At 42.8% G+C, this 16,151-nt stretch overlaps 1 protein-coding gene across 3 annotated transcripts in view; it reads left to right on the top strand.

Moving 5' to 3' along the window:
• The window catches only part of SLC25A15 (solute carrier family 25 member 15), a 28,948-nt gene that overhangs the window by 8,163 nt on the left and 4,634 nt on the right, over positions 1-16,151 (top strand). For all 3 annotated transcript variants that reach the window (XM_073894631.1, XM_025874989.2, XM_073894630.1), the window contains exons 3-4: positions 8,803-9,061; positions 13,269-13,406. In XM_073894631.1, the coding sequence (XP_073750732.1) occupies positions 8,803-9,061; positions 13,269-13,406 (397 nt within the window). The remainder of the gene's footprint in view (positions 1-8,802; positions 9,062-13,268; positions 13,407-16,151) is intronic.

The following is a 16,151-nucleotide window of genomic DNA, read 5'->3' as shown; positions in this document are numbered from 1 at the left end:
GTTATATTGACTGATTCGCTCCCTCTCCCCAGTAGTTTATACTTGATCTTAGCCAGAAGGCCGAGAAGTGATCCCCAGTGGTTTAGAAAGTATACTCACTCCTACACAAGTTACGATGATTAGCATGAATTTTAACACACCCTTTAACTTTACCAACATCTAGATAGTATCTGTAACCTTCTTTTCGTCTATTCCCCAGGTACACTGTTAGCTGTTCATCTTCCTGGGTAGAAATGTGGCATTTTATTTTCCTGTTTTCCTTGTGTATTTTTTGGTGTGGGAGAAAGATAATCTATATGGTGTCTATGTGTTTATAGTCACCCTAGATTGCTAAAGTATGTCCTCCAGTAATTCTTTCAAAAGGCATATGCAAGAAATAAACTGTGAGTTCTTTGGTATCAAAAAATGTCTTTGTTTTACCTTCAAAATAAAATGCCACTTTGGCTGGATGTAGGATTCTAGGTTTAAAAACCTTTGCCTGCAGAACTTTTATGATACTACCCCATTTACTTCTAGCATCCAGGGTATCCAATAAGTCTGCTGTCAATCTGATTCTTGTTCCTCTGTAGGTTCTCTCTCCTCTTTCTGGAAGACTTTGATTTTTTTTTTTTTTTTTAATCCTTGGAATTCCCAGATTTCTAGGAGTAAGTCTCTTTTCATCAATCTTACTAGGTACTTGGTAAACACTGACAATCTCAAGACCTGAATCTTTCTTTAGCTCTGGAAAGTTTTCTTCAATCATTTCCTTAATTATTTCCTCTGCTCCATTCCCTTTATTATCTTTTTCTGGAATTCCTGTCAAATGGATGTTGGAGTTTCTGGGTCTATCCTCTGTCCCTGGATCTTTCTTTATTATTCGTTTGGACAATTGCATTGTATCCTTAGAGCATTCTTCAAGTCGATCTTCTAGATCATACCTTGTCTCTTCAGGTATGTCTCTTCTGCTATTCAGAGCATCTATTGAGTTATTTCCAAGACCTCTGGATGGTAATTTTTAATATTTCTAATCTCCTCTTGTATCTCTCTGAAGTTACTAATTACACTTCTTCTAAAGTTCTATTTCTTACGTTGTCTGTTTCTTTAGATGTTGGCTCCTCTGTTTGCAGAGTTTTGTGTCTGTTTTTCTTAAAAATGTGGTGATTCCTGATGAAGTACTGAAATTTGTATATAAATGCCTTTTCTGCTTACCAGAACTTACCTCTAGTGACTTTGAGGGATAGGCCAAACACAAGATCAGACAGACTGTCCCAACTCCTTGATTTATGAGCATAGCTGTTTCTTCTTTATTCTGGGGTTTTTGTTCCATCCAAGGTTTCACCAATTTTTTTTTCTCAGAGTCCCAAGCCACATAATTACAGCCAATTTCTTTAAGTCCACTTGAGGCCTCTCTTTTCTCAGTCTGGGAGGCAGTCTTTACATGTTCTATTTCAGAGTCCTCTCCTTCTTCCCACCATAAAACTACTTCCATTTCTCACTCTGGACTTTCTTCATCCTCTGGCTCAGAATCTTCTACCTCTTTAATTAAAATTAAAAGCCTCTCTCCCCCCCCACCTCCCTTCGGGAAGCCTCTCCCCCTGCCTTCCCTTAGGCATGCCCCCCCGCAAGCCTCTCCTCCCTCCTCTTCTAGCTCTGAGGCATCTTCCTCTTGAGGGTTTGTTCTTTCTTCCTCCTGAGTCTCTTAAGCTCTTCACCTTCTCTGGCTCAACAACCTTTACCTCTTTAACAAATAGTTCAAACCATCACCGGTTTCCTCCCCAGTTCCATGCTTTGAATCTACTAGTTTTATCTACTTTTTGTCGAATTTATATCTTCCTCCTTTCTGTTTTCATTTTGTGGGAGAGTATCTTTCAGTAATTCTTTCATAAATGATTTCTGGCTGGTAAATTTGATGAGGCTTTGCATATTTGAAAAAGTCCTTCGTGCTTTAATGCTTATATGCTAATTTAACTTGGTATAGAAATTAGGTTCAAAATCATTTTCCCTTAGAATGTTAAAGACATTATTCCATGGCTTACTAATGTTCAGTGTTGCTGATGAAAAGTCTGCTGCCAACCCGAGTATTGCTCCTTCATCCTCTCTGGAGCTTTGTAGAATGCTCACTTTATTCTTTAAATTCAGGGGGATTTTTTCCTCTCTTCTTTCTTTGACCAGTTCATCCTCTGCAATCTCTCTGTTCTCTCCTGTTACTTCTATAGGATGCTGCATCTCTGTATCCATCAACTGTATTGCTTATGGCTTCCTCCACACTTCCCATGACTTTGTGATTTTGTGATTCATCATGGGACAATTCCTTATTTTGGTTTGTATTGTACTCTTTAGCTTCATCTAATTTGCTAGTTATTTCTTTTAAAAGTCAAAATTTCAATATCCTCAACTATTTTAGACTGTGCTTCTTCTGTTTCCTTAATCCTATTTTTTGTGTGACTAAATCTTTTATTTATTGCCACTCCTACTGGAGTTCTTTGGATTTTTCATTACTTCTAAAATTTCCTTCAGGTTATTATTTTTTTTTTTTTTTAAGATTTTAAATTATTTACTTGAGAGAGAGAATGAGCACAAGTGAGTGCAAACAGCAGGGGAGAGGCAAGAGGGACGGAGGGAGAGGGAGAAGCAGACTCAGAGGGAGAAGCAGAGACAGAAGCAGAAGCAGGGAGCCCTACTTGGGGCTCTATCCCAGGACCCTGAGATCACGACCTGAGCTGAGGATAGATGGTTAACTGACTGAGACACCCAGGCGCCCCTCCTTCAAGTCATTTTTAAGAAATTTCCTTATCTCTTCAACCGCTAAGTCCAGATTTTCCATCAGGCCTTTAAACTTCATCACGATAACTATTGACTTGTCTTTGCCTTTTAAATATAATACCTGAGCCGCCATCTGGTCAGTTTCTAGCAACTGAATTCTTTCCTGATGGTGATATTTTCTTATTTCTTTGCAAAAGTCTAGTAATTTCTTTCTTTTTCTTTTTTTTTTTTATTAAAGATTTTATTTTTAAGTAATCTTTACACCCAATGTGGGGCTTGAACTCACAACCCTGAGATCAAGAGTTGTATGCTCTTCTGACAGCCAGCCAGGCACACCAAGTCTACACACAAGACATTGTGGATATGTATTGAAAATGGAGTGTTTTATTTTCCTGAGGAATTTTTGTTTTTGCAGGCCTGCTAGACTCTCCCAAACTAAAAAATCTTGGGAAAAAAAAAAATACACACACGCACACATAAATAATCCAGTGAGGGTGATTCACCTGGAAGGAAGGTCTCTGCAGAGCAGAATTTCGTCTTCTGTATAGCAGTGTCTCAGTGCCTGGACAAGGGATCCAGGCTGAGGACACACACACACATGCCAAGGGCTTTGTAGTATATCTAGAAATCTGGGATTGTAATACCTCCAGCTTTGTTGTTCTTTCTCAAGATTACTCAGGGATGTTTGTGGTTCCATACAAATTTTAGGATTATTCTGGTTCTGTGAAAAATGCTGGTGGCATTTTGGTAGGGATTGCATTGAATCTGTTGATTTGCTTTGGGTAACATGGACATTTTAACAATGTTTGTTCTTCCAATCCACGAGCATAGTACGTTTTTCCATTTGTGTTGTCTTCAGTTTCTTTCTCATTGCTGTATAATTTTCAGAGTACAGGTCTTTTACCTCCTTGGTTAAGTTTATTCCTAAGTATTTTATTCTTTTTGGTGCAATTATAAGTGGGATTGTTTTCTTAATTTCTCTTTCTGCTACTTTGTTATTAGTATATAAGAAATGCAACAGATTTCTGTATATTTTGTATCCTATAAATTTACTTCATTTATCAGTTTTAGTATTTTTTTTTGGTGAAGTCTTTAAAATTTTCTTTATTTTAAGTAGACTCCATGCCCACTGTGGAGCACAATGCAGTGCTTGAACTCATGACCCTGAGATCAAGACCTGACCTGAGATCAAGAGTTGGATTCTTAACCAACTGAGCTACCCAGGTGCCCCTAAGGTTTTCTATGTGTGCTATCATGTCCTGTGCAGATAGTGACAGCATAACTTCTTCCTTACCAATTTGAATGCCTTTTATTTCTCATGTGATTGCTGTGGCTAGGACTTCTATTACTATGTTAACTAAGTGGTGAGTGTGGACATCTCTGTCTTGTTTCTGATCATAGAGGAAAAGCGGTCAGCTTTTCACCATTAAAGATGATGTTAGCTGTGGGTTTTTCATAGATGGCCTTTATTATGTTGAGGAATGTTCACTCTAAATCTACTTTGTTGAGAGTTTTTTTTCACGAGTGGATGTTGTGTTTTGTCAAATGCTTCTCTGCATTTATTGAGATGATCATATGGTTTTTATCCTCTTGCTAATATGTATGGTGCTCCCATTGATTGGTTTCAGAATATTGAAACCACCCTTGCATCCCTGGAATAAAGCCTACTTGATCTTGCTGAAGGATTATTTTTTCTGTATTGTTGAATGCTATTAGCTAATATTTTGTTGAGGGGGATTTTTGCATCTATGTTCGTCAGAGGCATTAGCTTGTAGTTTTCTTTTTTGTAGTGTCTTTGTCTGCTTTTGATGTCAGGGTAGTGCTGGCCTCCTAGAATGAATTTGGAAGTTTTCCTTTTCTATTTTTTGGAATATTTTGAGAAGGATAGGTATTAACTCTTCTTTGTGTTTGATAGAATTCACCTTTGAATCCCTCTGGTCCTGGAATTTTATTTGTTGGGAGTTTTTTTTTTTTTAATTACTGATTCAGTGTCCTTACTAGTGATTGGTCTGTTCAAACTTTTTTAAGATTTTATTTATTTACTTAGCACAAGCAGGGGGATCAGCAGGCAGAGGGAGAGGGAGAAGCAGGCTCCCTGCTGAGGGGCTCGATCCCAAGACCCTGGGATCATGACCTGCGTCACCCAGGTGCCCCTCTGTTCAAATTTTCTATTTGTGATTCTAGATGTTTCTAGGCATTTATCCATTCCTTAGAGGTTGTCTAATTTGTTGTGATGTAATTTTTCATAATCTTATAATCCTTTGTATTTTTGTGATGTCCGCTTTTTCTTTTTTATCTTTTATGGTTTTTTGTCTTTCATATGTCTGCTCTGATCTTTCTTTCTACCTTTGGGCTTTGTTTTTCTTATAGCTCTTTTTGGTATAAGGTTAAGTGGTTTGAGATTTTTCTTGTTTCTTAAGTTAGGCCTATATTGCTATAAATTTTCCTCCTAGAACTACTTTTGCTATACCTCCAAGATTTTGGGGCATTGTGTTTTCATTTTCATTTGTCTCCATGAATTTTTTGATTTCCCCTTTGATTTCTTGGTTGACCCATTTAGTGTTTAGTAGCATGTTATTTAACTTCCATGTATTTATGTTCTTTATGGTTTTTTTCTTGTGATTCGTTTCTTGTTTCATACTGTTGTGGTCAAAAAGATGCTTGATATGATTTCAGTCTTCTTATATTAATTGAGATTTATTTTGTGGCCTAACATGTATATTCTGGAGGATGTTCCATGTGCATTTGACATGAATGTGTAATCTGTTTATGGATGGAATGTTCTATATGTATCTGTTATGTTCATCTGGTCTAATGTGTTGTTCAAATCTACTGTTTCCTTGTTAATTTTCTGTCTGGGTAATCTGTTGATGTATGTGGAGTATTAAAGTCCCCTACTATTACTGTATTACTGTCAATTTTTCCCTTTGTGTTTATTAATTGCTTTATGTATTTAGGTGCTCCTATGTTGGTGCATAGATATTTATAATATCCTCTTGTTTTCTGGTTGGATTGATCTCTTTATCATTATGTAGTGCCCTTCTTTGTCTCTTGCTAAAGTGTTTATTTTATGGTCTATTTTATGTAAATATTGCCACCCCAGCTTTTTTTTTTTTCCTTTGCATGTTAAATGTTTTTCCAGCCCTTCACTTTCAGTGCATGTGTTTTTAGGTCTGAAGTGAATCTGTTGTGGGCAGCATGTAGATAGGTTTTGCTTTTTTTTTTTTTAATCCATTCAGTCACTTTTTTTTTTCTTTTTCTTTTCTTTCTCTTCTTTTTAAATGCCATGCCCCATCTGGGGCTTGAACTCATGACCTGTAGATCAAGGGTTGTATTTTCTACTGACTGAGCGAGCCAGCCAGGCGCCACCCCCCCACCCCTTTATCTTTTGATTGGCGCATTATGTCCATTAAGGGCCTTTTTTGATTGGAATATTTTGAAAATGATATGCCTCCCTGTGCTGTTAAACAGAACATTTATTGAGTGCCTCCATCGGGTTTGAGGTTCTCCATTCTGCATGGGTGGACAAGGTGATCCTGGACTTTCTGGTGAAGGGTCTGCTTCTTGGTCATTAGCTCTGCCCTCCCCATTTTCACCACTGACACCATCCCTGCCCTGATAGGTTTCCTTAACACCTTGTCATTTTCTGACATAACTATTTTGAGCGTAGAAAACCCACAACACTGGCCTTGGTAAAATGTAGAGTGCATCACGGTCTAAGCCCCTCTCCTGCAGAATAAAGTGCAGGGCCTTTTGGGACACCTATGAAAGAATGCAGAACTATTTCCATTTTTCGGTCAAGGAGAATGAGATGATTAGAGGTCTATGCTCTAAGCAAGTGGAGAAATTCATAGTTATTCATAGCTTCATGGATACTTGATGTGTATCTGAGGACCTGCTAGGTCTCAGTGGCTGGTGCTGGTGTTCAGAATAGTCATCACCCACTTAAGGGGGGCCGGGACAGTATGGTTTATGATAAATTACATGGGAGTCAGTTACCTCCATAGATGAAAGGAGAGAATTGTAGTTAGCATTTGAAAATGCACTAGCCTCCTACCTTCTCTCTGTTGGAAATGCGACTGTTACAGATATGCAACAAATGCATATATTAACAACTGGACTATTCAAAATAAAATATGGAAAAGGGTTAAAATATGGAAAAGTTCGAGTTAAAATTGTAATGCTCTGAATGAAATGCTTTATTCAGTTTATCTGCATCTAGGTTACCTAAATTATGTACTCTCTTTAAAAATGTTGACATTCACCTTTTCTTTCGGAATAAGTATTTTTATATAATTAGGGTCCTATTTTATTCCTATAAGTACCTGAGAGAGAATAACTATAATTGTAGTAACATCTTATTGAATTATATTCCACTAATTCGGAACTGGGGATAATTTGGCAAGACAAAGTGGAAATGTATCATTACTTCCCTAGAAGAAATGAACTTTCCTAGAAGAAAGTAGGGAAGGATCCCAGATATACTTGTGATTGCTTAAAAGAAGAACTCACAGTTTTCAGACTCCTTGAAAATGTCTGTTAATCTGCTAGTAATTACATGGGAGTTATTCAAAACAGCCCCTCTTCTGTCTCTACTCTGCATGATTAGTCAGAATAACTGTAATGTCAAAGTTATGAAATCGCATTTCTTAAATATTTATGTAAGCCTTCAACTTTTTTTTTAAAGATTTTATTTATTATTTGAGAGACAGAGTGAGAGGGGGGAGGGTCAGAGGGAGAAGCAGACTCCCTGCTGAGCAGGGAGCCCGATGTGGGACTTGATCCCGGGACTCCGGGATCATGACCTGAGCCGAAGGCAGTTGATGAACCAACTGAGCCACCCAGGCGCCCTCAACTTTTTTTTTTTTTTTTAAAGATTTTACTGGAGCAAGAGAGAGAGTGTGTGAGTGGGGCAGGACCAGGGGGTGAAGGACAAGCAGACTCCATGCTGTGCACAGAGCCTCGATCTCAGGACCTGGCCATCATGACCTGAGCCCAAATCAAGAGTCTGATGCTTGACCGACTGAGCCACCCAGGGCCCCCAGCCTTCTCTTCAATTTTGATGAATCTTTAAAAACCTAATCCAATGGTTAGGTTTCCTGACACAGGCAGGGGATGTCTGAGATACAGTGATCTCTGAGGCCCAGGAAAGGTGGATGCATTAACCAGTGGCATTTCCCAAATGCTGACCCAGTCCAGGGTCTGGGGATATGACAGGGTGGTTGCAGTTCATTCTTTTCCTTACGTTCAGACATTTTATTGGTCATCTACAGGAGTTTAGATTTTGCTGTTTTCTAAACTCTTAACAATATAAAAGCATAAAAATACATGATTGATGCTAAGCAAAGGTAAGTTTCAGTGCATTCTCTATTCAAATACAAATCATTAATTGAGTCCAAATGAAGATTTTCCGTAGGGTCAAATTTTAGCTCTTTAGGGATTAGCCAGGCTCTTTGTCATCTTTATCTGTTGCCTCTTTCCCTGTTTTTCTGATAGTCATCTGTACTGCTGGGCATTAGGCAGAGAGGAGGGATTCACTCCTGCCAGACTCCTCCCCTCCTTTTGGTATGGCTGCACACACACAGAGTACCTGCTCTTCATGAGCCATTCATGCAGCAGCTGTTATTTAAGCCTTCTCATCCATTTTTATTTAATCCTCATGCTAACCAGATGAGGAACCAAGGCTCCAAAGTTAATATCGCTTGTCCAGAATCTCACAGCAGAGCCAGGCTTCAAGCCCGGGTCCATCTGACCCCATTGCCAACACCCCAGAACACACGCCACACCTTTGCGTCCTCTGGTTTTGACTGTTGAACACATGTCTGTCTCTCCCACCGAGGGCAGGCTCCTTCAGGGCCGGAGGTGGGTGCCAGGCACACTGGAGACCCTCTGTTGTTGATCGGACTGGGCTTGAAGCTTTGGGAGGGAGAGAGGTTGAAGTGAACTGCAACAGAAGGCAAGCCTTGGGGGAGGCTGCTTATCTCTCATTTCCGCGGGTGTCTGAGACTGCGTTCTAAAACAGTACACTGGTGCTGGAGAAGACTTCTGTCCTGGTTTTAGGGGGCACGGCATGTGTACTGACTGGGCAGCCCTTTGACACCTTGAAAGTGAAGATGCAGACGTTCCCCGACCTGTACCGGGGCCTCACCGACTGCTGCCTGAAGACCTACTCCCAGGTGGGCTTCCGCGGCTTCTACAAGGGGACCAGCCCAGCGCTGATCGCCAACATCGCCGAGAACTCTGTCCTCTTCATGTGCTACGGCTTCTGCCAACAGGTGGTGCGGAAAGTGGTTGGATTGGAAAAGCAGGCCAGGCTGAGGTGAGTTGTGGGCACTAATGCTTTTTCCATTTGCTTAAAAAGACAACACTGTTGCATTCATTCAGTCAAGATTTTTATGATAATCTCCCCCTTTATGGGAAGAATGTTTTCCTTTTTTAGAATAACCACTTCCTCTCTGATCATGAAGTCATATACCGTCATCATATAAAACTTGGAAAACAGGTATTCTGCAGAAGGATTGCCTGTGTTGAGAATACGTGTTGGTATTCTCCAGGAAGATGCTTTTCAGATACTACTTCTCCTGTGGGCACAAGGGCTGGACTGGAGCCATAGATGCAACTTGTGAGCCGAGTTTCGGGTTCCACTTCATCAGCAAAATGCAGAGGATTGGAAGAAGCTGCCTGAGCCAGATAGGTTTGAGAGAAACTTAGAATTTTAGGAAGAGTTGGAAGCATCTGTGAAGATGGAGATGAACCTACTCTTTGGTCAAGTCTGCCCAAACATTAGACTTTGGCTTGTGCTTAATCCCTTGGATGTTTGTTTACACGGAGACTATAAAGAATTCAGGAACCACTGGGATGTGTGGCCCTTCCTTTTTTCTTTTTTTTTTTTTTTTTTAAGATTTTATTTATTTATTTGAGAGAAAGAATGAGAGAGAGAAAGCACATGAGTGGGGGGAGGGTCAGAGGGAGAAGCAGACTCCCTGCTCGGCAGGGAGCCCGATGCGGGACTCGATCCCGGGACTCCAGGATCATGACCTGAGCCGAAGGCAGTGGCTTAACCAACTGAGCCACCCAGGTGCCCGGCCCTTCCTTTTTTCAACATTGATTTATTTTAAATCATTTAAAATTGTATCAGTTTCATGGTTGCAAAGGGCAGATAGCCATAGGGGTCGTTTGGAATTGGAATCCCCATTGTAACTCAGGTCCCACCTGACTAAGGTAGGCCCCTTTTGTACAGAAATGTTCTCTGGAGGTACCTAGCAGTCTCAAAGATGTGCCCTTTTATAGGCAAGAGTTTTGTCTTCATGGATGGAACTTGTTTTTTGAAGGTTTGGGACTGGATGAAATCACACAGGGAGTAGCATCTGTAGAGAGCCACGCACTGATTCTAGGACCTTCCAGCCCAGAAGGGTCGCAAAGAAGAGGAGGAAGTAAATAAGCAGGAGACAACCCAGGAGAATGTGGGATCTCATGATAGAGACTGACAGAACACTGTAGCGACTGTCGCTCTCCCCCCGGGGGGAGACTTTGGGAGGAGACCAGAGGTTTAGGTCCCCTGCAGCATTCCTAGAGGAGGACGCCTTGTGGAGAAGACAGAGACAGCAAGCAGCCACATGAGGTCCTGGAGGAAGTCCTGCAGCCAAGAAGCCATCCTGTTTCACGTGACCTAACCGCGCATCCTGCTCGTTTTCGGGCTTGGTGAGGTGGCAGCCGGCTGCATCTTCATCCCGCAGAGCAGTGTTTGCTTATTACCTGGCAAGGAAATGCTACCTTGGAGTTTACAGAGCTGGGACACCCTCGGCTGTCCTGTTTTGTTTAGCCCTCATCATGGTCCTGGGAGAACAGCAAAGCCTGTGCTGTTCTCTGTTTGAGAGATGGGGACTCTGACATGCAGAAAAATACTGACTTAGGATCCTATTATTTGAGTTTACAGCCTAGAGTGGACCCACAGCCATGTCTTCCGAGTCCCTGCCCAGTACTCCTTCTGTAAGACCAGAGTCGGGGCTCTGGACTATGTGGTAGGGGTCGGGTCTAGAGGAAAGTGTGATAAGTAGAGGCGGAGAAAGGAAAGCAGTGCTTGGAAGAACCTGCCGTGAATTTCGGCCATTATACCGTAAATATTTGCCTGTCCTTGGTTTGAACACCACCCCGAGTAGGGTTCTCCTTTGACCTTTGGCCACGTGAGGTCTTAACACAGCAGGAGTGTTCAGGTACATGTTTGTTGAATGGGTGACAGGCAGTTGATTCTTCAAATTCTATCCTATGCCTCCTGGGGTTTCAGTTCCGGGTCCAAATGCCTCTACTGCAGGTGCAGCCTGGGGCCCCGCACACCTCATTGAGTGCCCTGGTAGAGGAGAGTATTTATGAGAGAGCCAAAGTCCACTGCAAGTCTGATTTGGCCTTGTTGTTGCACCAGAACAACTTGCTTGTATTCCTTCAGGCGGCCGACTCATTACTGCATCTTAGGTTGAATAGATGTCCACATCGAGTGATGTCACCTTTGTTCCAGCAAAGTTGGCAACTCTGGTTACTGACCCTAACTGACTGTTGCTGGTCAGCGTGTTGATGGAGAGTCCCTGAGGGAGACAGAGTATGGATCTGCAGGCTGGCTGAAAGACCGCAGAAACCACTTTAAGCTTTGGTTTTGACAACTGCTAAGTAGGTGTGAACCGTGTTGGACAGTTTCCATACACTAGAAGCCAAGTGCAAGTATAGTCGTATGTCCGGCTCTCGCCAGGTAATGGTCTGATACCTGATTCTCTAAAACGAAAAGCAAGTCCAGACTGCAAGCAGGGTCTTCCCCCTGGAAGAAAGCCTTGCTCCCAGGCAACTCTTCTGCGACCTGAGTGTGTAGCATGCCCCAGGCCTGGGCCCCTGGCCTCCATCTGCCCAGTGGCACTGAGACCAGGTCACTAGGGAATAAAAGGTTGGGGCTTAGATTGGAGGTGGCCCCTGATTTTATGCTCCTGTCTGACCTCGGTTTGTGTTTAATGGAACTCTGCGACAGCTGAATATGCCAGGTCTGTTAGGCTTTTGCTCGTGGTTTGGGGAAAACCTGTGAGGGGTTCCCACTACCCAGGGCAGCCAGGTGAGGGGGTTACCTGTGGTGTCCCGGTGGTTAGGTGACAGCGGGCTGCTGGCGTTGGACAGGTGAGAGTCAGGGAGCCAGTCGTCCTGTGAGCAGCTGGGTCCTTCCTGCCTGACCCCAGGTGCCCGCCGAGCTCCTGTGACAGAATACTGTCTGGGTTGGAAGGGATCTTATTTTCTGACCCTCGTGAACGCTCGGAGAATTCCTGACAACTGATTTCTCAGACTTTGCCCTGTATTTTTGAACTCTGATGGGCCCTCACTTTCACAGCCCTGCTGGTGGCTGGTGGTACCAGACCCTTCTGAGGTGAGATGAATACTTCGGGTTTTTGTATTGATGTGCATTTGTTCCTTCATTTCGATTTCCAACGTAGCCATTTTACCTCCAGCCATCGAGCTTGCTGATGGGCACTGCCCTCACCCTCCCCCTCTTCCAGCATCGCGTGCTCCTGGTGCCCTCTGTGGCTGAGGTCAGGAGGTCGTCAGTGGAGCTGGGAAGTCTTTCTGCAATGAGCAGCTTTTTGGTTAAAAATTTATCTGGGACTTTCATCTACAACAACAGTTATGTTATACACATGGCTGCTCCATGTTGGATTTTGGGCACGCACAGATGGCTCCAGAACCTTGTTTTATGAAACTTAGTGGCAGATACACTGAAGTATTGATGATCTGTGTCTTTGGGGTGGTGGGAGTTTAGGTAATTTTTTCCTCCATCTTTTTTTTTTTTTTTTTTTTGGTTTTGTTTTGTATATCCCTATGTCTTAGTTCAGGCTGCTGTAACAAGGTACTATCAGCTGGTGGCCTAGACAAACGTTTATTTCTCACAGTTTGGGAAACTGGAAAGTCCAAGATCATGGTGCTGGTTGTTGGTGTCTGGTGAGGGTCCATTTCCTGGTTTACACAGGGACACCTCCTTGCTGTGTCCTCAAAGGGTGGAGAGAGATCGGTGGTCTCTTAAGACAGTAATCCCATCATGGGGGAGTTCTACCCTCACGACCTCATCTAAACCTAATTACCTCCCACAGGTCCCCTCCAAATACCATCATTTTTTGGGGGGGAGCTAAGGCTTCAGCATAGAGCTTTAGGGATGGGGGATACATTCTATGTACATTCTGTACATAGCACTCTGACTAATAAAAGGGGCATGGATTTTGCTGTCAGGCAGACCCGGGTTTGAATCCTAACATTACCACGTAGTAGTGGTGTGACTTTGGGTGCATTATGTATTCTATGTATTGTTTTTCCACATGAAAAATGGGGTGTTGGTGTTGGCCTCACAGAGCTTTGGGATCCTTAGATGAAACTGTGCGCAAGTTCCCAGTGGGCACTCAGGAAAGTGTTCCTCTCCTTTGATGCTTGCTCTCCCTTACCAGCGAGTGCTTTGCATGGTGAGTGAATGAATGTGTAACCGGCCTCCTGTGCTGGTTCCCTTCCAGTGACCTGCAGAACGCGGCCGCGGGTTCCTTCGCCTCTGCCTTTGCTGCCCTGGTGCTCTGCCCCACCGAGCTTGTCAAGTGCCGGCTGCAGACCATGTATGAGATGGAGTCATCAGGAAAGATAGCCAGAAGCCAGAAGTAAGCACTGCTTGGGCACAAACGTTGGGGCTCTGTTGCCTTGGCGCACTGAGTATTTGTCAATTTTATATTATACTTAAAACTACGTGGCAGAGAAGGAGATTTATCCACTCCAAAATACTGTGTTTTTTAGAACCCTTTCCCCTACCAGGCAGAGGATAGCTTTCTGAATGAACTTTCTGATGGTTGGATCCACCCCTGCTCCCACAACAGAACACTGTATGCGGATATTCAATACCTGGGAAGCGGGGTGGGGGTGGGGGGCTCGTTGAATGTGGGAGGCATGGTCCCCAGCTGTGTTGGAGGCACATAGTAGACAGCTTTGGAGCCATGTCTGAGAGCTGAGCCTTCGTAAGTGCCAATTTGGGTTCCAAGATGAATATTTGATGCCTGTTCCCAGATTTCACGTGGGCTGATCAGCCCAGATCCCAGGGTGACTTCCTTACCTCCCTCCCTGATCCTTCACATGTCCCCACAGAGGGCCGGGGTTCTGAGAACACTCCTCAGAGCCCTCGTGAGCTACTCTGTAACCATCAAAACACTCAGCCTTGAAAACAGATTCTAGTTACATGAGAGTATGTCATATGCAGTATGATTTATTTGGATTGTAAAGCAATTTATTGTCTTTATTACTCTCAATACTTGCTTATTTATCTTAACATCTGGCCGACTAAAGCTCTTTGTCACTGTGTCTGTAAATCTGATGGGAAAAATCAGATAAATTGACCATTTACAGAATTAGTCTCCTCCCGGTGAGGATGGGGTCTCTAATAGCGCTCTGTATCTTGCACCCTTGAGATCCATTACAACCAGTTTGAATCTGTTATTTATAGCCTAGAGGTCCAAAAGCATGTCTTTAAAACTTTTTGTTGAAATAAGTGTACACACAGAAATTGTAAGTGGGGGTTCTAATAGTCTTTAAACAAACACTTTTGTAACCAGTGCCCAGATTAAGAGATAGAACATGAACAGCACCCACAAAGTTGCTCTCATATCCCTTAGAAGTAGGTGATGGGTGTTAAAGAGGGCACGTGTTATACACAGTGAATCATAGAACACTACATCAAAAACTGATGATGTAATGTATGGCGATTAACATAACATAATAAAAGAAAAAAGTAGTTTAAGGTATTTTTTTAAAATTTTTAAATTTAAATTCAATTTAGTTAACATATAATGTGTTATTAGTTCCAGGGGTAGAATTTAGTGATTCATCACTTACATACCACACCCGGTGCTCATTACATCAAGCACCCTCCTTAATGCCCATCACGTAGTTACCCCATCCCCTACCCACCTCCCCCTCAGCAACCTTCTGTTTGTTTCCTAAGGTATTTTTAAAGAAAGTAATTGTTGGCTCCAAAAACTTAAGCGAATGGACACCTTGCACAAAAGTAAATATTGGCTGACTACATTTTAGGTGTGGCTGTGCCCACCCAGGGGTATGTGGTAGCCTGGGGTTAAGACTGGGGTAGCCTGGTGCTGTTTGTTTTTCTGACAGATAAAGCCTGCCATGGTTCACACCATCAGGAAGAGGGGTCTACATAGAAAGTGTCCTGCATTCCAGCTGCTACAGGGCTCTGATCATCTTGAAATAAAAATTCTTGCATACCTACTTTCTAAGAACTAAATTCTCGGTGCTTCTTGCCCTATAGAATTTCTAAGAATTTCCTTTGTCTTGCCTTCAAGTAACATCTATTCCCTTGCTCATTCCCTGCACTGACACAAAACAAAATAAACCCTAAGCACGTGAACAGATTCCTTCAATACACACCAGTTCAAAAGAAAGATTGAGGAGGGTAGGCATTGAGGGAGGTAGAGGACTGAGCAAATACAAGGCCATTTTTTATTCTTGCTGAGCTTGGACAGCTCCTTCTCGTAATTTCTCTTATTTGTTATTGGAAGGAAGTGGGTATTGGCTCTTTTACATCTTGGATAATGACATCTGGAATGTATGAATGCACTTTTTTTTTTTTCCAAATGAACTGAAAAAATAATTTGTTTATTGAGGGCAAGAGGATGCAAGCAGTTTAAAAATCAAGAGCTTGTCTGGCTTTCCCTGACTTTTCTTTCTCTGCTTGTCAGATGGTTGGATTTTATTTGTACATTTTCTGAGGGTCCCGATCTGCTCATGGAATCCTTTATACAGGGGGAAGCTGTGGGGCAGATTCCTGAAGACCCCTTCCCCCTCCCTGCCCTCGGGAGAACTGTCATTGGGCAGGAGTGTTGCTCAGTGCCACCTACTTCTTTCCCTTCTGTTTCACATGTACCACAAAACAGACATTGCCTGCAGTGGTGAGCCTAGCAGTTAGCGAAAAGCAGCTCTGGGAGCCCACTCTGCTGTGTTGGCACTGGTCCAGGTCCTTCATTGTTTTGTCCACAGCCAGAGGAGGGCTTTCTGATTTTCCAAAATTCCAGGGACCTCCTTTTCCAGGAGTATTCCCAGGGCTTCCTTTGCTTAGTGGCACACTTGGGAAAGGTGAACATGGTTCCATTTGGGGTTCTGGCGTGGTCTGCTGAAATCTTGGCTGGAGGTGCGGCCGGCACACGCAGCTCTGTATGAATGTGCACTTTAATAATGTGTCATCGCTGTTGGGTAGTTCAGGTGAGAACAGCTGTCCGAAAATAATTGTATCTGTGCTTCTCTGAGATTTCCTCCCTGCAGAAGCCTCTTATTCTCAGAATTTGGGTCGCTCAGTTTCTAGAATCAGCTGTTCCCTGCCTGCCCAGGGCTGAGCCAGGCCT

The sequence above is a fragment of the Callorhinus ursinus genome, unplaced genomic scaffold (genome assembly GCF_003265705.2).
Source record: "Callorhinus ursinus isolate GAN/ISIS: 27379988/994484 unplaced genomic scaffold, GSC_fseal_2.0 scaffold7, whole genome shotgun sequence".
NCBI classification, from domain to species: Eukaryota; Metazoa; Chordata; class Mammalia; order Carnivora; family Otariidae; genus Callorhinus; species Callorhinus ursinus.
Note: the sequence above shows the minus strand (reverse complement) of the source record. Positions and strands in the feature narration are given on the sequence as shown.